Source organism: Fukomys damarensis, unplaced genomic scaffold, assembly GCF_012274545.1.
Source record: "Fukomys damarensis isolate Sample0158 unplaced genomic scaffold, DMR_v1.0_HiC HiC_scaffold_16, whole genome shotgun sequence".
Classification (NCBI taxonomy): Eukaryota; Metazoa; Chordata; class Mammalia; order Rodentia; family Bathyergidae; genus Fukomys; species Fukomys damarensis.
The window spans coordinates 95,201,726-95,224,354 of record NW_022900928.1 but is presented as its reverse complement, the minus strand read 5'-3'; the positions used below and the strand labels follow the sequence as shown (position 1 = coordinate 95,224,354).

At 41.0% G+C, this 22,629-nt stretch overlaps 2 protein-coding genes across 2 annotated transcripts in view; both read right to left on the bottom strand.

Moving 5' to 3' along the window:
* Window positions 1–12,460: 12,460 nt before the first annotated feature.
* On the bottom strand, window positions 12,461–20,411 carry LOC104850654 (putative DBH-like monooxygenase protein 2). The gene is made up of 13 exons (XM_010607708.1): window positions 20,124–20,411; window positions 19,042–19,188; window positions 18,369–18,530; window positions 18,124–18,207; window positions 17,139–17,306; window positions 16,845–16,947; window positions 16,444–16,610; window positions 15,422–15,513; window positions 15,043–15,139; window positions 14,853–14,912; window positions 13,930–14,060; window positions 13,062–13,179; window positions 12,461–12,772 (listed from the first exon to the last, which is right to left on the bottom strand). The coding sequence occupies exons 1-13, from the start codon at window positions 20,409–20,411 to the stop codon at window positions 12,530–12,532; spliced, it is 1,860 nt and encodes a 619-aa protein (XP_010606010.1). The 3' UTR covers window positions 12,461–12,529.
* Prss58 (serine protease 58) overlaps window positions 20,190–22,629 on the bottom strand; it is a 15,275-nt gene continuing 12,835 nt past the window's right edge. The window contains exon 7 of the mRNA XM_010607709.1: window positions 20,190–20,231. The gene's annotated coding sequence lies outside the window, so the exon portion shown is untranslated. The remainder of the gene's footprint in view (window positions 20,232–22,629) is intronic.

The window sequence follows — 22,629 nt, the reverse complement described above, 5'->3', positions numbered from 1 at the left end:
TGTTTTTTTTTTTTTTTTTTTTTTTTTTTTTGTACTTGAGATTGAACCGGGATCTTTGCACTGAGCTATCTCTCTAGCCCATTTAAAAATAACGCTAAGGCAAGGTCTTGCTAAGTAACTATAATTGCCCAGGCTGAGCTCAAACTTGCAGTCTTCCTACCTCAGCCTCCCAGAGTGCTGGAGTTACAGACATACGCCTTGCCTAGTTTTGCTTCCTGCATTTATGCAAGACTCTAATACATATGATAGATTCCACAAGCAAACTCTAAGAATGCTTCCTACAGGGACTCTATGGAACTCAGTATGTGCCCATTTCCTCATCTAAAGATGATAAACAGAAGCAGCGCTGACTGGTGAGGAGTTCCAGAGCCACTTGAAGCTAGACTGCTACCCCACCCCCAGCGCCCCAGGCCTCGAAGCAGCACAGACCTGTGAGAAGTGGAGCCATATGGGTGCTCCCACAGCATCACCCCAGTGCTCCCACCCCCTGACTCTGACCTCCTGGTTGTGTTGGTACCTTGATCCTCACTGCAGAGTCACAGGGGGTCATAAAGGCCATTGTACTGAGCGCCAGAAGATAGAGCAGAAGAATATAATAGAAAATAGAAAGAGGAGCTCTCTCAGGCTCCTTGATGAAAATTGAAGCCCACAGGAGAAATAAAGAGAATCTCTGCAATAAAGGCACACCAGACTACTGTGGTTGGTAATTTGAAGGGATCACCACCTCCCATTGGAACCTGTACTATCCTTGGGGGAAGGGCAGCTGGAATCTACAGTAGAACTGTGCAGAGTTCAACCTTGCAGATCAGGTAACCTCAACCAGTTCCTTACAGCCAGAAATTAGCCTGAATCTCAGGGGTCTGCTGCTGGCTTGCTGAGACTAATTGACTTAGATCTGCACACTGCTGCTGTTATTGTCTATTTGTGACATCTGAAGACATACTGTGAAAGATGCCCTTCATTTTTATTTTTTATTTTAAAAATTATCATTTTCCCCTCTTATTTACATTTTTATTTTTTCCCATTCTTTTCAAATTCTTCTTTTTCTTTTTCTTTTTTTCTCTTTTCTTTTTCTTTCCTACTCAATCTCTTGCTCTCTCACAGTGTTTTTCATCTCTGTTTTTGTTCCTGTTGCTGCCCTAATTTGGATTTCTTATTTCCTTTTTTTTCCCTCCCTTTTTCCTTTTCTAGATTGTCACTAGTTTCAAAATAAAGGTAGTACAGTTTCTAGCTTCCCTATTGCTGTTAGGTTGTTCTATTCTCATCTGTGTTCTTTCATTCTGTCTTTCCCTCTTGTAGTCAACCATTTCCTAGAGTTTGTGTGATCTTCCTGTGTGTCCTCTGGCCTCACTTCTAACTTTCCCTATCCTTCTACCTATCTATCCCTTTCTTCCCAACTCCTTCTAAGTCCCTATCTGGAAGGGTAAAGTTGCTATATTGAAGAGTTTGTTTACTATAAGCATATTTTGGGCTGGTTCTTGATTTTTATTCAATTCACATAGTTAAAGTTTAATCACTACCCCACATTGTCATTTTTTAAGCTGTGCTTGATGCTACTGTGTTGTGAATTCTATCACTTGGGCTAAGGTGTTGTGATTGATCTAATCAGTTAATCAGTCTGTCCTTCCTGGTATTATGAAAATGAGAGTGTCTCCAAGACATTAGTGACTCAAAACCTAAAGATGAGCAATATCTGGAAGATCAAATTATTAACCTAGGAATAAAAAAAAAAGGATAATACCAACAACAAAAAGAGATGAGAAAATATTTAAGCAAGGCACAAACACAAATTTCCAGCTCACCAAAGGAAAATTCTGGGGTAATGAGGTGGAAAAAATCTGACAATCAACCACCAGGACACCTTGAACTGATAGCACAGGAAAAAACAAAACAAATGAATGAAGCTCTAGAAAAATTCAAAACAAAAATAATTTCCCAGATAACTACAGAGATGTTGAGAAGAATGAAAGATATGATTAGAGACTTTAGAAATGAAACAGATAAAAAAAAAATACATGAGTTCAGGACCGTGACAGAAGCCATGAATGCCCAGCATAGGAAAGAAATGGAAAGCATGAAACAGATTCAAATAGATTTCCAGGAGATTAAAAAAAAAATACTCTACTGAAACTATACACAAAAGACCGACCCAACCTGAAGACAAATATCAGATACAGAAACAGAATGGCAGTGACCATGAAAAGAAAGATCTCTTAAAAATAATAAAGGACCATGAGAAATAAATACAACAGCTCCAAGATGACACAAAAATGAATAATATAAGACTGATAGGAGCCCATGAAAAAGCAGGAGAAAGTACAAATGACATAAAAAAAAACTGTTCACAGAATCTTCTCAAACAGGGCAGAAGAATTTGACATATAGATAAGGGAGGCATATAGGACTCCAACTAGCCATGATAAAAAAATTACCTAGACATATAATAATCAAGATCTCAGAAACTCAAGAGAAGAACAAAGTACTATAAGAAGTAGAGAAAAGAAACAAATCACCTGCAAAGGAAAGTCCATCATAACCACAGCAAACTTTTCAACACAAACCCTCAAGTCAAGGAGAGCCTGGAGTAAGATATTTCAACCCCAAAAGAAAACAATCTCCAACCTAGACTGATTATCCTGCAAAACTATCTTTTGAAATTGACAGGTAAAGTGCCAGGGATTTAGCTCAGTGGTTCGGTAGCCTGCCTTGCAAGCACAAGGACCCGAGTTCAATCTCCAGTACCAAAAAAAAAAAAAAAAAAAAAAAAAATTGACAGGTAAATAAGATATTTTCATGGCAAAGAACACCTGAGAAATTTCAGGAATACCAAATCATCACTCCAAATAATTCTAAACAGTATCCTGGAGAAAGACAATGAAGGTCACACCTCCGTGAGGCCCAAGAGAACAAATCCAAAAGGCAAGGCAAGAAATTAAAGGGAGAGGGGGATATTTTAAATGGCCAACAACAGGAGAATAATATGACAATGATAAGTCAATGCATATCAGTTATAACCATCGATGTTAATGTCCTCAGTTCACCAATCAAAAGAAATAGGCAGAATGGACTAAGAAGCAAAATCCAACAATGTGATTACAAGAAACACACCTAGTTCAAAAGGAAACTCATAGACTGAAAGTAAAAGGATGGAAAGCAGTTCTCCATGTAACAGGAACAAGGAAAAAAGCTATCTTATTTGCAGACCAAGTAAATTTCAAACCAAAACTAATTAAAAGACAAGGTTACTACATCCTTGTAAAGGGAACAATTCAAGAGGAAGAGATGACAATCATAAATATAGATGCACAAAATACTAATGCCCCCAACTATACAAAAAAATATTAATGGACATGAAAAACCACATAAGCACTAATACAATTGTAGTGGGTGACCTAAATACCATACTATCACAAACACACAGGTCATCTAGACAGAAAGATCAACAATGAAATACTAGAACTGAACTAAGCTTTTGAACAAATGCATTTAATAGACTGCTACAGAGTGTTCCACCACACAAAATCAGAATATACATTCTTATCAGCTGCACAGAGGTCGTTCTCCAAAATAGAGCACATACTATCTCATAGAACAGGTTTAAGTAAATGAAAAGAATTGAAGTTATCCCCTGTATACTATCAGAACATAATGCAATTAAACTGGAGATCATTAGCATAAGAAAGTGCAAGAACTTCACAAACACATGGAAATTGTACAATACTCTCCTGAACAACAAATGGGTCACAGAGGAAATTAAAGAATAAATTAGACAGCTTTTACAAATCAATGATAACGCCAATACAGCATACAGAAATCTATTGCACACAATGAAAGCAGTTCTATGAGGGAACTTTATAACAGTGAATGCCCACACTTAGGAAAACAAAGTGAACTTGAATAAATGACCTAATGCTGAATCTTAAGCTCCTAGAAAAAGAAGAGCAAGACAAACTCAAATCTCATAAAAGAAAGGAAATTATAAAGATCAGAGGAGAAATCAATGCAATGGAGACTAAGAAAATGATCTAAAAAAATCAATGAATTGAAGAGTTAATTTTTTAAAAGAATAAATAAAATCAATAAACCCTTAGTTAACCTCATCAAAAAAATGAAAGAAAAGCCTCATATCCATGCAATTAGGAATAAAAAAGATGAAGTCACAATAGATCAAGCAGAAATCCAGAGGATCATCGATACCCACTTTGAGAACCTGTTCTCTAATAAAATGGAAAAACATGTAGAGAACTATTGCCATAAGATCCCAATGATGAATGTAACTGTACTGTATAACTAAAAAGTACAAATAAACTTAATAAAAAAGATGTGAACATTGAAAGTATAATAATATGCATAGAAATGCATTTTCAGTCTGTAAAATGTTGTGTAAAGATTCATCGTCATCATCATCATCATCATCATCATCATCATCATCATTATCACCACCCTCTGAGTATTTTCATGTTTCTTCCTTCTTCCTCATGGATCTTCTGAAACAGAGCAGCTTTTCCTGGGTGCTCTTCCCTTATAAAGTAGTCATGCAGAGCACTTTTTGCCTAAACTCAAGTTTCATAGAGGAAATTTCTTAAAAAATCCCTCCCTTGTGTCCCAAATTGTGTTTTTGAGGAAAACGAGCTTTTCTGAGCTGGAACAAAATGTTTCACAGCTAAATTAAATAATGCCCATCTCTTCTCACTTTACAAAGTATCTAATGTATGCACTTATCCCAATATTATGATATTTCTCAGTGATTTTTCTTTCTTTACCTTTTAAAATTTGCTACTAATCATATGTTGCCTCCTAAGGAGCTCTGGCTCAGAACAAAATGTACAAAGAAATAACAGAAAGAATGACTTTGAAATGTAAATAGAGTTCACTCATACTGGCTGTGGGTGGATGTGGGTATGATTAGACATACTATTTCATAAGACACATATTTCTGCAGTGTAATTTTCTTTCATTTGTGTGATGAACTTGAGTGCATCAGTATTCCCTCTTGCTCTCCCCAGACACTGTTATTTGATGGGATCTCTGAAACGACTGTGAGCCTTTCAGTCCATATAGCCTTGATAATATCTGACCCTGGCACTGGGTCACTGTGTTCCACACGGTTTCTAAAGGCAATTGTTTCTATCCTCAGCACATAAATGTGCACAGGACACTGTTGTTGCCTACTTCTCTGCATGTGGTTGTGTATTCCTTACTTAGGGTTTGTCAAAATGTGATTTAAATATTAAAACTTTTGTTGAGTAAAATCATGATATCTCTTTCCATAAAAAGATTGGGCAGGATTTTTAGAAGTCCCCTTCCCCATTTTTGGTGCTATGTATCAAACCCAGGACCTCATGTGTGCTGAGCTCATGTGGTACCACTGAGTTACATTCCAACCCATAAGATGTCTTTTAGAAAATGGGAGTTTTTTAAAATTCCTGGTTCCTTAGCCATGACACAAATCCACTGTGTATGCCATATTCAATGGTGCCCTATCTGCATCACTCCCATGGGACTCACAGGAAAAGAGGACTGATACAAGCATGACACTCAAGCTGCCTTCTATATCTTGAGCCATAATGTCCTTTATCTCACACTCATGAAGACCTAAGATCTTCCACCAGCATCTGTGAAACTGTGGCAGGTTTTATTTTCAATGTTTTTTCCCCTTTCATTAAGTTTATCGGTACATTTTAGGTATGCAGTATGATGATATTCATCCTTAGAAATTTGTATCTTTACATAATCTATCTTGGTTCTTATTTGTTCCCATTCCCCTACCCTCCCTTCAACCCCTCCACCCCTCCTTATTTACAAAGACTTTGTTTCCATTTTCTCATATTAATTTCATTCCCTTCTTTCCTTTCCCCAAACCATCCTACTTCCAATTTGGACTTTTTCTATTTCATATTATCAATTATGCATTTTGATCCTTATTTACACTTTTAGTTTTTCACACCAGAGAAATTATTTGGTATTTATACATGTATGTTCTGTTTATTGCACTTAAGAGTATAGCCTCAATATGCATCCATTTAGCTATAAATGTCTCTAATTTCTCATTCTTTATGGCTAAGTAGTACTCCATTTTATATGTATTAAAAAATCTTCTTTATCCAGTCACCACTTGTTGGGCAATTGGGCTGTTTCCAAATTTAGCTATTACAAACTGTGCTACTGTCAACATTGGTGTGCATATATTGATGTGGGATGTTTGTCTTAATTCTTTTGGAAAGATACCCAGCGAAGGGATAGCTGGGTCAAATGAGACCTCTAATCCTAGTTTTTTGAGGATTCTCCATATTGATTTCTACAGTGGTTGCACCACTCTGCACTCCCACCAACAATAGAGAAAGGCTCCTTTCTCTCTGCTAGCAATTGTTATTGGTTGATTTCTTGATAGCAGCCATTCTTTCTGGGGTGAGGTGTAATCTCAGTGTTGTTTTCATCTGAATTTCTTAAATGATAAGTGATGTGGAACAATTTTTCAAGTCTATTTGCTACTTTTAATTCCTTGTTTGAGAAATGTCTATTTATTTCAGATGCCCATTTTTGAATTGGGTCTTTATATTTGGGGGATCTGATTTTTTTGAGTTCTTTATATATTCTAGATAGTAAACTTTTGTCTGAGGTACAGCTAGTAAAATGTTTTTCCCACAGTGTGGGTTGTCTCTTTGCTCTCTTGGTGGTCTTTCTTACAGTGAAGAAGCTTTTTAATAAGATGAGATCCCAGTTGTTGATTCTTTGTGCTAGATCCTGTGCTATTGAGGATTTGTTCACAAAGTCTTTTCCTATGACAATGTCTTTGAGAGTTTTACCTAACTTAACTTCCAGCATGTTTAGGGTTTCTTTTTTAATATTTAGATCTTTAATCCATTTCAATTTTAGTTTAATGAATGGTGAAAGATAGGGGTCTAGTTTTGATCTTTGGTGGGTTGAAATCCAGTTTTTCCAACACAATTTATTAAGGAGGCTATCTTTCCTCCAGTGAATATGGTTGGCTCCTTTGTAAAGATGAGGTAGGTGAGTATGCCTGGAGTTTTTTCTGTATCTTCTAATTTATTCCATTGATCCCAGGGTCTCTTTCTTTGCCAGTACCATGGTATTTTTTTTTTTTATCACAGTGGCTTTGTAGTATAGTTTCATGTCAGGGACTGTGATACCCCCAGTCATGTCTCTGTTTCCTAGAATAGCTTTTGCTCTTCTATATCTCTTCGGTTCCAAATGAATTTTTGGATTGTTTTCTCCAGTTCTGTGAAATATACTGTTGGGATTTCAATTGGGACTGCATTGAATCTATATAGCAGTTTGGAAGTATGGTCATTTTCACTGTATTGGTTCTTCCTACCCAGGAACAGGGTGTGTCTCCAATTTCTTGTGAACTCTTCAATTTCTTTTTTCAGACTGCTGTAGTTCTCAATTTAAAGGTCATTTGCTTCCTTCATTAGATTGATTACTAGATATTTCATTTTTTGGACACTATTGTAAAAGGAATTGTTTCCCTACTTTCTTTCTCAATGTGTCTGTTATTTTTGTACAAGAAGACTACTGATTTTTTAGTGTTGACCTTATATCCAGATACTCTATTGAATCTGTCAATTAAGTCTAGAAGACTTTTGGAAGAGTATCTTGGGCCTTCTATTAGAGTTTCATATCATCAGCAAATAATGACAGTTTAACTTCTTCCTTTTCTTTCTTTCTTCCTTTTCTTTCTTTCTCTTGTCTAATAGCTGTGCCTAATGTTTCCAGAACTATATTGAACAAGAGTGGTGATAGTGGACATCCTTGTCTTGTTCCTGATTTTAGTGTGAAGGTTTCCAGTTTTTGAACATTTAGTATGATGTTGGCTGTTCGTTTTTTCATAGATAGCCTTTATCAGGTTGAGATAAAGACCGTCTATTCCAATTTTCTGTAGGTTTTTTAAAAATTATGAATGAGTTTTGAATTTTGTCAAATTCTTTTTCTGCATCTATTAAAATGATCATATGGTTTTTATTCTTGACTCTGTTAGTATAGTGTATTAGATTTATTGACTTACATATGTTGAACCATTCTTGCATCCTTGGGAGAAATTCTACTTGGTCGGGTGCATGATCTGTTTGATGACCCTCTATATTCTGTTTGCTGGTATGTTTTTGGGGATCTTTGTATCTTTGTTCATTAGGGATATTGGCCTGTAATTCTATTTTTTGGTTGGGTCTTTTTCTCCTTTGGGAATCAAAGTAACACTTGCTTCAAGGGATGAATTTGGAAGTATTGCTTCCCTTTCAATTTCATTGAAGTGTTTTAAGAGTAGCAGCTATAGTTCTTCTTAAATGTCTTGTAGAATTCAGCTGTGAAGCCATTGGGACCTGGGCTTTTTTTGTTGGTAAATTTTTAATTACATTTTCAATTTCACTGATTATACTTCAGGTGTTTAGAATTTTTTAACCTTCTTCATTCAACTTTGGTAATTCATCCATATTTAGAAATTTATCCATTTCTTCTATGTTTTCCATTTTATTGGAGTACAGATTTTTGAAGTAAGTATTTATGATTCTATGGATTTCTCATGAACCTGTTGTGACTTCACCTTTTTCATTCCTAATTGCATGGATCTGAGACTTTTCTTTCCTTTTTTTTGATAAGGTTGGCTAAGGGTTTATCAATTTTATTCTTTCAAAAAACCAACTCTTTGATTCATTGATTTTTTTGTATCATTCTCTTAGTCTTCATTGCATTAATTTTTGCTCAGATCTTTATACTTTCCTCCCTTGTACAAGCTTTGGGTTTGTCTTGCTCTTTTTTCTAGGAGCTTGAGCTTCAGCATTAGGTTATTTATTTTATTAATTTGTTAATTTACTTGGTCTGCAAACAAGATAGCTACCCTTTTTCCAGGTTCTTGTCGCATAGAGAACTGTTTTCCATCCTTTTGCTTGCAGTCTATGGATTTCTATTTGAACTAGGCGTGTTTTTTGTATATAGCATATTGTTGAATTTTGCTTCTTAATGTGGCAGATTCTTTTCTATTCTTAATAGGAGTGCCTGTGGGTGATGCAAAACTTAAGCAGGTTGACAGAGATCTGAGAGTTCACTTTTGGTCATGTTAAATTTGATAGAACATCTCCCTTTTTTAGAGCAGGTATTAAATGTATATTTTGGTGGATGAACATAGAACCAAGAGCAGGGGAATTCTGAGTGAAGATACCATTAGATGTCTATTAACATATAGGCAGTATTTGAGCCATTGCACTAGATTATATAATAACATGGAAGATGCAGACAGTAACATACATAATTTATTAAGCCATTTTCTGTTGCTGTAATGAAATATTTGACTTAGCAGCTTCATTCTGTTATGTGTTGTTAGGAGTCACCTGAGGTCCATTTGTCCATTACTGCTGTCATTAATTTGGTTACTTGTTTGAGTTGGTGTCTGCAAAAACTTTCTGATTCTAGATGGTCAGGAAACTGCAGAACATATGAATTGGAAAGGATGCTAAGGTCATCTCATTTGGGTTTATACCCAATGTGGGAATTTTCTAAAACATTTTACCAGTGGTATTCATTTAATGGTTTTGTCCATATGTATAGGTATAGAGTAAGTGCAATATTTTCACTATAGTTTTATATTACTTTCCATAATCTGATACAAATATTCAAGATGTTATTGAAATATATGGTGATGATTTAAATTTTTAAAAAGTACTCCCCCTACTTCGAACACAGCCTGTTGTTCATTCCATCTCCAGAAGCCATTCTGAACGTGCCTTTATATTATTGTTTGTACTTCTGGTATTGTAACTCAATATCTTGAATCAATTCAGAGTACTTATTTTTTATGGGTCTTTTGACTTTGAGAAAGAGCCAGATATCACATAGTGATAGATCCATTTAATAAGGTAGATAAAAAAACACTATAATGTTTTCATGAGCTTGTTTTTCTGTTGGACGGCACTTGGCAGCAGCATTTACTATATTTTTTATCACACCTCTTAAAGACACTTATGAAAGAGGACTTCCAGAACTGCTTCAGAAAGTGTCCGGAATGATGGGATACATGTATTCCAAGTAAATGGGAGCACAGGGGTGTTTAATGTCAAAATGTTTTACTGTACTGAATTTTGTTTTTAAAATTAAATGCTCACTATATATTTCCATCACATTTTGTAGTTCCTTTTTCTTTTTGTGCTATTAGAGACTGAACCTAAGTGGACAGTGTGAGTCCAAGGGGAAAATAGCTTCTAAATGGCTTGTGGACACTGTGTACTACCCCATTTCTTGCTCACTTTAGTAGAATCTGTCCTTGACCTAATGTTAAACACACAAGTGTTGTTCAGTAATTATGTGCATGATGATTAAATGCTGAGAGCAGCAGATGGAGTGGGAAAAATGAAAGAAAAGAGGCAAAGTAGGAGCAGGAAATTGAAGGGGAGGAGTGTGGTGCCTGGGAACCTTGCTAGGCCAGACCTGAGCAGAGAGGGATATTGAGAGGTTCTGGCTGCAGGACTGGAGTGGCTTCGGGAGATATGGGGGATAAGGCTGCAATATAAACAAAGCGTTGACATGTGACTATCAGCTGAAAGTATTGTTTACCTGAAAGAATTTGCTCGGGAAGCCCTGGAATATTACAAGTTGGAATAGAACGTCAGACTTAATCAGATACACAAAATGGGAAGAAGGAATATATTTCCATTGTTTTAATTTTTATCTAAATCTTATTTTTTTCTGTGTGCTTCCTTACATTATAGAAAGTGCTTTCTGTTTTTCAGACAGCTGGCAGATGTCTTAGGATCCTTACCTAAATGAAAACCTCCATTTTCTCTCTCTGGTGCTCAAAGAGGAGACCAATAGTGCACATAAGCAAGACACCCCAGCATTGAGATGAGCCTAGTTCTTCAGAATCACGAACTTTGAAAAAGGAAATAAGGGAAAAGAAAAAGATATGAGAAAATGAAAAAATAGAAATAAGGTATTTGCAAATAGGGAAGGAAGGAGGGGGTGAAGGGAGGGCAGCGGTAAGGGGAAAAAATGAGAACCAAGATCTGTCATGTAAAGGTACAAGATCCCAATGATAAATGTAACTGTATTGTATGCCTAAAATGTACCAAAAAACTCAATGAGAGAAAAAAAAAAAAAAGAAAGAAAGAAAAGTCTCTTGGGTTGTGGGACAGCAATCTCCTCTGTACAGGCTTTATGAGTCTCAGAAGTAGCTTCAATCAGTCAGATGCAAAACAGACTGCAGGAGCTGAATGCGAGTACTGACAGTTTTGCAGAATCTCAGCATGTAGCACTTTGAATTTTCCAGGGAGAATGACAGTAAAGGCTTATTACTTTCTGTGTCCCTGATTCACCTCACCAATTCCACAGGCAGATATTGCTCCTTCAGGAAGCAGAGCTATGATGTGAAACCCATGCCAAGCCCTCCAGCAGTCATGTGAAGTTGGCTGAGATCATGTGCCCAGTACCCAGGGGAAGAGCCCCCCAAACACTGTGGTCTATCTAGAGTAAGAGTGCCATCTAAAGGACAGCATGAGCAGGGCTATTCTTAGATTAGCACAGTGACTGAACCTTGGAAAGAGTGCTGCTGAGTTTTACAAGCTTAGATCCAAATGTGCTCCCATTCTAAGAGAAGCTCTTAGAGAAGTCTCCACTAAGAGAAATATCGTTGCAAACCAAAGCCTGGTTCCACAGAGCATTTGCACTCAGTTGCTGATCTGTGCTTGTGCTTGTGAACTTTGTGGACATGGTCTGGGCTTCAGGTTTAAGGGCCAATTCTCCATTTTGCCTGTTCTCAGAACTTAGTTCAGCTTGTTTGTCCAGTGAGGCTCTTGACATTGGTGACCGGAGTATGACAATGGAATATTTAGTGGGCTAAATGACTGTCCAGTAGTGGAGATGCAGGGGAGAAAGGAAAGGACTGTACATTTAATGTTGCATTGGGGCACATTTGCATTTGAGTTCCTAAGATGCCCTCTGGATGCCTTAAACTGAGCAATTTGAGAGATCATCCAGTTGTCTTTTTTGGACCTAATGTTCAAAGAAAAGATATAGCAACAGGAAGCAAGTTAAGTTCTATTTAATATGTCTGGAACTTTATCTTTTAAACACAGAGTCCCTCCCAGTACCAAAGTCACCTCTCACTCTCCACTGTCCTTGTGGTTTCTACTGATGCCACAGAGAGGATGCCCACATACCTACAAGGGCAATGCAAGGGCTGAGAGGGCTACAGGGTTCCCTCTCCCACTCATCCTCTTGAAGAAGCTGGATCCCAGGGTTTTCAGAGAATGGATCTATCACCAGCTTTGGAGCCAGACATCCTTAGGGAACATGTGGTCCCACAGTGGTTCTAAAGGCTTAAGAATGAGTTACATAAAGTGTCATAGACCAGGCTTCAGGAAATATGTGCAGCATCCAGGCCTATGGTATCATGGCTTAGAGCACGGGAAGGGGCACAGATGGGGGACACACTGGGGCCAAAGCGAAGAGTTGTTTCTGTATTTGATGGTAAGGGGAGGGTTGAAGAGAGAGGGCTCTGGGTATGTGGCAAGACAACAAAGAATCAGATTCCAGTCTGCAGCATGGCAAGGAGCCATGGGACAGTGCCCTGCAGGAACAAGAGGGCAGCCAGGTGGATGCTTCTCAGGGTAGCTGTGTTGGAGCCAGAAAGGGCTCCTGGTGCATCCCGGAAGCCTGCAAGGGTCTGGTCTTGGGGCTCCACTTTGCCTCCAGAGGACTCCAAACAGGGACCCCGAGGTGTAGGGATGATGTCAGGAATCCAGCCTGTGGTGTTTTCTATCAACTCCTGCAGGCCAGGTAAGAAAAGGGTAAACCTAGAAGCCTCCTTACTCCCTTTCCCTTCCTTGAAGCCTTATTTGGTTATACCCAAGCTTACAGAGTTCACAACCTAACAGAGAGGCTAAAACCACACGCACAACCTAGGCCAGCAACAACCTGTCTCCTCAGCCCCTCCTCCAACTTTGAGTTCTTACACTGTCATTTTCCTTCACCATCCTTCTTTTTTCCTACCTTTTCTCAACACCATCCCACTCCCCTGCACCAGTCTGAGAGGGTGTTATCTGGGGAACACGCACGTCAATAGTCTTGAGCATCACTGTCTGCCTGGCCTCCTTGCAGGCTTTCTCAGCTGTCTTAATGTTCTCTGGAGTCCACTCAACATTGTTCATGACCATCAGGTTGTCCATGGGACTTCTGCAATAGTAGGTTCAAAGCAGAGGGACAGAGAGTAGTTTAGAGTTTACTTGGAGCTTTATCAAAATTTACGGCACCCTCTTTTTTTTGTTAGTGTGTGCCTCATGTCAGCACAAGCCATAGAGAACTTCTACTAACTCACTGAACAATCATGAATTTGACAGAAGAAGAAATATCACCATAGAGAGGAATTTTAGAAACTGATGAAAAGACTATGTTTACTAATGTGATTATTAATTTAAGTGCATGGAACACATGGAAGTTGACAAAGCGACTTAAAGGATCTTGCAGTTATCCTAAAATTGTAGAAGAAATGAGGTGTCTGTACAGATGTGCATTTTTTCTCAGAAATAAGTTTCAGAGCCTTCATGAGAGTCTCAGAGTGGACCCTCATCCTCAAATAATTAATATCCATGACTTGAAATTAAACAATCTTTGAGTCAATAAGCTCATGCAAGCAAGAATTATGCAGGGATGATCTGACTTGCAGGAATAAGTTCTTGTTTGTTCCCTGAATAGTCATGCTGGAAAACATCCCACGAACTCCTGTCTGTTTTGGAGCTAGAAGAGTCTGACACTGACAGATGCAGAGGTGAATAGGATAGGAGATGATTAGACTCTTGATAAGGACTCCTAGCTCCCCAGCCTAGGATGTAGTTCTTGGGTCTCCTTTTCCTCCTTCCTCAGACCTCGCAAGATCCCTCCCCACACTTGTAGATTGTATACTTTCTATCTTCCAGGATGACTCACTCTGCAGCCTCTTCCCCAAGCTCCTGGACCACGTGACTGATGTCAGGATACCCCAGGCAGCTGGAGATGTTATTTCGGGGATAGTAGAAGAGGAAGACAAGACACATCTCATTAAGGGTGCTGGTTCCTCCCTGGAGAAGATGAGACATATAGCGATGTAAAGACATAAAGGCATGCAGAGAGAGGCGAATAAGGGAGGGGAAGACAGCTCCGGAGGCATTCTGTCAGAAACGGCCTTTCCCTTCCCCTTAACCTAGAGCATGCTCACTGTTTCCTCCTCACGTTTTGTCATGTGTTCAGTTCATTCCCTTATGATTTGTTCCTGTGAATACACCTAAACATTGTTCCCACTTTTTATGATATATAACGTTTTTCTTTGTATTAGTCATTTGTATGGATGCATTTTCTTTTTCAAAAGCATGTAACCTCTTTTGAATCCCACAAGCACTGAGCCATTCATGATACCCAAAATTGGTGGGTTCCTTGTGACCCTGGTAATAACATCTAGCTCTAAGTGAGCATCTACTACCAATCAGATGCTCTGTATGTGTTAACCGACTCTCACAACAATCCTGTGAGATATGTAGTGAAGTAATTTTATGGATTAGGAAACTGAGGCACGAAGGAGTTGAATAACTTTCCAAAATGTAGAAAGCTACTAAATGATCATTTGAACCCAGGCAGAGAGGATCGTGCTCTTAATTTCTATAACATCTCTCTATATAACCTTAGTGGGCCATTGACAAAGAATGTCAGAAATCCATGTACTCATCTTAAATGCATGGGAATGTCCTGTGTGCATGAATTATGACATGGGAAGAAAGGGTATCAGTTAGGATAATTGGTCACCGGATGGCCACAGCCAAACTGGAGCTGCCTTCTGGGGCTAAGGTCCTTGTGTTCCTGGTGGGAGAGACACTTACAAAGGTCATGGAGTCCCGATCCAGAGTCTGGTAGTTACATTCTATCAGCAATTCATCTCCCTGTTCAGGGTAAAACATGAAAGCTGAGAGTGAATGGCAGAGGAAGGCTGTAGAACTTCCTTGGGCAACAGTAATGAATTCTGATTCTGCTGTTCCCCAGCTTTAGCCATGCCTTCCCCAGGGTTCCCACCGGCTTGATCTCCACATCACCAGGTAAATCTCTAGTCTCTTGCAGATTGAAGTCATAAGCATCATCTTTACAGATTGTTCGGAGCTGTCTTCCATTTCTAGAGGTACAATAGGAGAGAAGACAGTTGAAAAGATGAAGTAGGGACAGGTCCTATCAATAAATATTCAGTTTCTAAAGTACTTCTGTGAACACAGATTGTTCATAAAAATAAACAGGAAAGGGGATTCTTGCAAATCTTCTTCCTCAGTCTTGTTCCAATCATCTCTAGTCTAGGAATAGTTGTGGCTCCTCAATCTCAATCAAACATATTCTTATACTGAAGAACAAAGAACTGTTATCATAAGCAGAAGGGAAACCTTCAAATCAAGGTCCTCCCTACCTGTATTGCACGGTCTGTAGAGCCCGCCCAGCCAGGTGGGTGTGGAGTAAGTAGCCTATTACCTTCATGTCAGGCACTGGGGCCCCATTCATCTGAAACAGGGAGAAGGCACACTTGATTTGCTAAAAACTTTGATTTTTCACCCAAGCCTTTATTTTCCTTTATTGTCTAAGATCTTCCTCTTCCACTTATGACTGACAATAACTTCCTTAATGCTTTTTAATGCATAGTTTATTAGTATGTTCATGCATAATAATTATAGTCATCTTGGAGAATTGACATCCTAATTCTCCTTACCTTTTCCACCCTCCCATCTCCCTTCCTCCCAAGATCCCCTTCCCATTTCCACAAAAATCTACCTTCTTATTTCCTATCATCTATCTTCCACTTATGACTGACAATAACTTCCTTAATGCTTTTTAATGCATAGTTTATTAGTATGTTCATGCATAATAATTATAGTCATCTTGGAGAATTGACATCCTAATTCTCCTTACCTTTTCCACCCTCCCATCTCCCTTCCTCCCAAGATCCCCTTCCCATTTCCACAAAAATCTACCTTCTTATTTCCTATCATCTATATTTTATTTTTTGTTTAAATTATTTAGATTTAGGTTTCACTTTTTTTTTTTTTTTGTACTGGGGATCAAACTTGGGCAATTGCACTTTTGAGGCAAGTGGTGGAACCACTGAGCTAAATCCCCAGCAGGCTTTTCATTTAAGATAAATGATATTGAACCTTCTATATCTGACCTATCTCAGTTAACACTATGGTCTAAAAATGCATCCATTTTCCTACAAATGACTTAAACCTATTCTTTTTTCTTACCTAACCATTCTGACCCTTCTACCTACTGTACTCCCCTGCCTCAAAGCTGTGAATCCTTTCTTCTCTTGCATGAATCATGTATGAAACATGAGCACCAAGCTCATGCCTGGGCATGGGCTGTGCAGGCTTGGGAATCAGACAGAACTGTGGCAGGGAGCAGGGAACCTGGGGAAGGCGTGTCTACCAGCTTCACCTCTTCAAACTTCTCTGTCTTACACAGCCCATAGGACATGAAAGACTCAGCACCCGGGGGTAGGAAATGGATGGGGAAAGTCAAGACGCCCAGCTGGAGGACACCCATATCGTATTTCCGCAGGTGAGTGGTGTAGTACAATCGAATCCCTGAGGAGTCATACACACCTGGTATGGGAAAACAGACAAACAAACACCGACAGAACAAAATCAAACAACAGAAAAACCAAGTAAAATCTTCAGAAGGCAGGCAAGCAGCTTACAATGTAGAGAGAAGAGGCTCAGGAATTCTGGGTAGGGTTGTGACAAGTAAGATTTGCATGAATCCTATAGTATGGCCCCAGCACTGAGGAACCAGCCACCTTGACTGAGTGCCCTCCTGTGAGTCCTCTGTGTGCTCACCAGGTAGGTTGTGGAAATTGCTGTAGTGAACCTCCAGGCGGATCCACTGAGGGTCCAAGGGAGTCCCTATAGAGATGCCCACCTCATCTGGAAACTGGTAACTCTGATGGGAAGAGAGAAACTTGGCAGACAGAAGGGCTGGGAGCTAGGTGCAGAGATCCAGGGATCTTGCTCTGGCTTTCTACCTTTCATCCCAGACCTTCCTTGTCCCCCAATTTTCCATCAGTGCAGCAATCCCACTGCCCAGCAGTGCTTAACCCCTAGCCACACATTGTCCCCCAACAGGGAACTCACAAGGCCTCCGACAGCCCAGCCCACAATAATCTGTGAGCAGAGGGAGAAGGCAGGGTCGAATCCATAGCATTCATTGATGCCGGTGGGGAGGGTGCTGGCATTGCCGCAGGCATACACTAGGATGTGGTGCACCATGGACTCGTTGTGGTCTATCAACTTGGGCTCAAACTGGACAGAAAAAGGAGGGCAGGTGGAGTCTAGGTTTTCCATGTCAATTCCTTGTTCTCCCATCCCTTTCCCAAATAAAACCATGTCATTTCCCACTTCTCTTCATTTTCTGTCTCTTCTCTTTCCCGTCTCTGTTTCTTTTCCATAAGCTACCATTTTGCTTGGCTCTGTTTGACTCTTATTTTAATTCCCACTCTTTAAAACCTCTTGCCTGAAAGCAATTTAAACTGTGCTAAATCTACCTGGGGACATTCCAAGCAGTCTGACTCAGGAACCTTGATTATTTTGTGACTTTTGTGCATGTGTTACATGCAAATGGATTCTCTTTCTTTAAAAAAAAAAAAAGTTGGCTGGTACACGTTTGGGGCTTATAAGGTTTTATTTTTATGTATTTAGGCAAAATTGAAATTACTCAAATGTGAAGTGAAATGGACAGATTGGAGTTCACTGTAGCCAGAGAGTGCCCCTTCCTGACAGCTTGCAGCCACATCCCTTTCCTGTCTTTACCTCCTCATGGGCTAAGAGAGCACAATGCTGTGGCCAGAGTGAGGCTCAGACTTTGTTCTTTGCAAACACTTGTTAACCTGTAACCTCTGTCCCAATACTTCTTGCTGCATTGTGAAGCTTGCATAAAATACCCCTGATAGTTATAGTTCTGGGCTCTAATAACTCCCACCACTACCAAACTCCCATCTGGCCCATAACTCCCCAGCTACCTCCCCAAGCTTCCTCTTAGCACCATCCTTTAGATCCTGACACACCCTCAATTCTGCTCCAGTCTTCCCCACCTTGGCAGCCTCCCCTCTGCTTCATGTACCTTGAAGATGTGATGCTTCTCGCTGACAATGGGGAGAGGCAGAAAGGTACAGGCATAGGTGGTATCATCCTCTGGAATGAGAAACTGGGGAAAGGTGCAGAGAAGCTGAGTGGGATGGGGCTGGGGGATCCCCTGATTTTTTGGGATTCATTTTAGGTCTAGATTGGGAGAGAGGAGATTCACAGTAACTGAGCGAAACAGGAGGGGGTCTGCTGGAGGCAGGTTCTTGAGTGGGGAGGTCTTACATCGGTGATCTCCAAGTCATGGATCATGGTGTCCATGGGGAAATCCAGATCGTCAGGGTGGAATATTTGTAGCAGGAAGATGGACTTGACAAAAGTACGCTCCCGCCTGAGCTTCAGTGTGTCATCCAGGCCATAGGCAGTCAGGACTCGCATCGTGTCACTCTGGGGGTGCCATGGGCAGTGAGGGATGCCACCCCTGAGTGGTGCTTTGCACATACCTGCATCCAAGGCCCTACACCTGCCTCTCATGTCTATACAGTGGAAAGGGGCGATCTTTAGACAGGAGACAGAGCTAGTCTGGTTCTAGTCCTGCCTCCAAAGCTAATATGCTGGTAATGCTGGCAAGTCCCAAAATCTCTCACACTCTTTCTCTCTCTGTGTCCTTACTGTAAAATGAGAAGATTGAGACACACATTGGAATCTGGAAACCATCAGTGCAATTCAATTAGGCAGGGTTTTTCAGGAACAGGAGGCTGGAGTGGGCACTGAATCATTAGGGGTCACCCTGTGGAAGGTTTGTAGATTTTTAGATTTTAATTTAAAGGTGATACTTGAGAGGGATGAGAGAGATGAAAGTCCCAGGAGCTGTGACTGGCTGGGTAACTGAATGTGACTCTACTTCCCCAGAAAGAAAGTTGCTGTGATTAAGTGGTTTTCTCCCCTCCCTATTTACCGTAATGTCCTGGTCATGAGGGTCGCAGGAGCGGAAAGGCCTGGAAAAGCGCATGGTTGTATAGGTATCATCTTCTGTTAGCCCCAGCAGCTCAGCATCCTGGCTCCCATCCTCTTCTAGAGTGTCTTCATCCACAAGGTGTTGATCCTGGGGCCCAGTGGAGGTTAAGTAAGAACAAGGAGCACTAAAGATCATGCATGAGGACAGAAACTGTCTCGAAATCCCTCAGGATAGTAAAGTGGCAAGACTGAGATTTGCTTAATCATGTGATCTCCTACTAGGGCAGAGCATGGCACCAAAGAATGGATTCTCTGGGAAAATGGATCATGTCTGATTCAACCTCTTGGCCTGGTTTTACTTCTCCCATTTCAATTCTCATCTCTATCAGTCTTAATGTTCCTGCATCCCCAGCTCTTGGAAGCTCACTTAATTTCTGAATGGTCTTGCCATTCGTTCTTTCTCTTAACATGTGACCTTGTACTGGCAATTGACGTTTCCCTATTTAAGTGCAGGTCAGAATAGTGATTGTGAGCTCAGAATAGGTAAGATAGGGAGATGGTTGAATTACTTCTTCACCTACAAAATGCAAGTAATAATAATCCACTTCATGGTGGTCCTATGAGGTCTAAAATACAAAAAATTGGGGACAACGTCCACTTTTTGGAAGGGTTATAACAATTTTAAGCTATTCATACTGCTGTTGTTGCTGCTGCTGCTGTGGCTGCTGCTGTTTTTGGATAATGTCAGGTTGTATTTCTCCTGGTTGACCTTAAAGGAAACTGAGGATAGAGACTGTGTCTCTGACACCTTTGAATGTTTCCCAGTAAGCTGCATTTAGTGTGTATTAGCAAGTCCATGGTGCAGTGTAAAGGTCCCATTCTCAGCAGGTTGGAGACATACGGTCTGGAAGACAGGTCACAAAGTACTGTTGGACCATTTCCGTAAGGAGATGGCAGTACTCAGCTGGAGTTCCTCGGGTGTGCTTGGGTGTGTTTAGAGGATAAAGCTCCTCTATGGACATGAAGAAATACTCTACCCAACAAACGACCTCATCCTTGGAAGGGAGTCATCCTCAAACTTACCGAGAAATAGACATTGCCATCAGGCAGGACTCCTCCAATGACCAGATCACCTCCCACGATGGTGTAGCGGTTTGTGGTGCCCACACCTACCCAGCCAGCCGTTCGAACCTGGAGCTCAAAAACAATGACCTCAGTCTTAAGGTCAAAGTCCCAGCGCAGGAAAATGACATTGGAAGGATCTAGGAACCTGGAGTAACGCAAGCGAGAGGTGGGGCCAAGGCGGTTGCCTTGGGAGGTGGCTGCGAGGGTTAGAAGCAGGAAAAACTTTAAGAGAAGGATACAGGCCATGGTTCCTGGGTCCCAGAGCATCTTTCCTGCAAATGGACACTCAAGAGCTCTGGGCTTATATGTGCCTCTGCTTGTTCCAGGTGCCATGTCATGGGGGAGGGACCAGCTAGGGTTCTTCTGATCTGATTATCCTCTGGATTTAGAATGGTGCCACTTACATAACTGGAGCTGTACAGGGGACAGAGGGGACAGAGCTGTACAGAGAGTACAGGGCAGGTTTCTCTCACTTGAGATCAGGGTCCTGCCAGGAAATGATCATGAACACACGATTCTGACTTCCCACTCCAACTCCAGGCCTGTGCCCTGGCCCTGAAGACCGCAAAGAGTCTGAGGGTTTTTCAGTTTCTCTTTCCTTTCCTCTGTGTCCCCATCCCACCCCTTGCACCCTGAAATATTCTTACTGAGCATTCTGCCTCTGGTATATGCCCTTCACTCAATTATATGTGTTTTGTCTGTGTGTAGAAAGTAGGTACAAGCATAGGAGGTGGGGCTGCATATAAACCCCCAGTGTAGAGAGGAAAGCAGTTGCTGGGAGGGATTGGGTAAGCTGATTTCCATCTCCCCAGGAATCTTTGCTACTAATTCCAGGAAGGACACCTAGAGGTGAAATAGCTATAATCAGCTTTGCAGATGGGTAAGGCTTGAGTAGCTTTTTTGAACACTCCTGGGGAGGAACGAGAAGAGGAAAAAGTGAGGGGGAAAAAGAGGGAGAAAAAAGAAACAGATCTGAATTTGCATTTTGGATACTTTGTGTTTGACATTTCCTTCCATGAGTTGCTTTCAGAGAATTCATATGCTAGTGACACTCCCCTGGAGGCTTTGTCTGATTTCACTTGCAAGCACGTTGGTCTTACATTAAACAATAAAAGCACAAAAGAGATATTAGAATAACAGAATAGAAATACTAGGTCCACTTTATTTTCTAAAAACTACTATCTATTTTCAGATAAGAAAATGGGAGCCCCAGGGGGTAAGGTGAGTAATGTGTGATCACCCTTTGTGTCAGTGGCAGAGATGACAGGAGAACTCAGGAGTCCTGCCTGTGATCACTCTTTCCATGATTTCTGGAGGTCACCAACACCTGCAGGGCAGCATACCCTTGCATGCTTTTCTACCATGCCATGTCCCTGTAGAGGGAGGGGGCTAATGCCAGTTAGCGATTTTTTAGGGAAGAACCAGTCTTGCTCTAACTTCAGTCTGACCTCTTCCTGGTAGCTGGCATCAGTGCTGTCAGCCACCTCCTGTGGTCCCAGTTGCCAGTACTCCTTACACAATGGAGAAGACAGGTGCCCTGAGGGCTTCCCTAGCAGGGTAAGGCCACCTACCACCGGAATCCAGCTCTATGTGAGTGGAGAAATGCTAAGAGTGAGCTGCTTAACTCCTGCACTCAGCACCTGCCTAGTGTGAGTTATCCACCAAGATCCAAAGCTGGGAGGCTTGTTTGCTGCTGCTGTGAGAAACTGAGTAGTAATTGAAAGAATGAGAAAAGGAACAATGTCCAAAAGAGCAGCCACACCCTCCAACTTTGGCCCTGGCAGAGAAGGTGAAAGCTGGCCAGCCATCTGGAAGCAAGAAGCTTACCAGGGTCCAGGATGGGAGCCCGGCCAAGACTGGACAATACAGAGCTGAGGAGGCATGGTGACCTTGAGGAGCAGGAGTGCCCAAGGGGTAGATAACATGAGTGTTGGAGACACTCTGATCCCAATCTCACTTGAGGATTAGGCTCAGGCGAAAGCATCAAGGAGACTGGACAGCCAGCACTGTAAGCAGAGAAGGGCCCAGGATCCCTTATCCTGCAAGCTGTCTGGTTGGTCAGTGCACTGTCCTCAGGGAAGAAGCAGGGAACTCCCTGAAGAGCTGGGAGCCTGGGACTGCAGACCCAGGGAATCTCTGCTCCTGAGCTCTCCTCTGGCTTCCACCCTGGATGCCAGCTGTTGCTCTGCCCTGCTGTGGGGATTCTGCAGGGAGATGGGTCTGAGTTCTGGCCCAGTCCAGTTCCCCTTTGCATTTGTCCAGTGTCTATCAGGGGGCAGACACCAATGTGAATACATAGCAGTCCCAGGTCTTGAAATAGCAAAGTTCCATTGCTGAACTAGTCTGTCTCTCCACGTTGTTGCCTGTAAAATGCTGAGGTTGGAGAGATAATAGGTTCAGAAACTTTTAACTCTAACTTCCCAGATTACTGGTTCCGGAATTGAAAAAAAAAAAAAAAAAAAAA

Excerpts from the sequence above, each read along its gene's own strand:
- LOC104850654 (XM_010607708.1), bottom strand. The coding sequence starts at position 20,411 with ATGGCCTGTATCCTTCTCTTAAAGTTTTTCCTGCTTCTAACCCTCGCA. Across the intron at positions 16,948-17,138 it reads GCTGGGCTGTCGGAGGCCTT|AGTTACCAGTTTCCAGATGA; the intron begins GTGAGTTCCCTG and ends TCTTCCCATCAG. Across the intron at positions 14,061-14,852 it reads ATCGGGACTCCATGACCTTT|GGAGGAACCAGCACCCTTAA; the intron begins GTAAGTGTCTCT and ends CATCTTCTCCAG.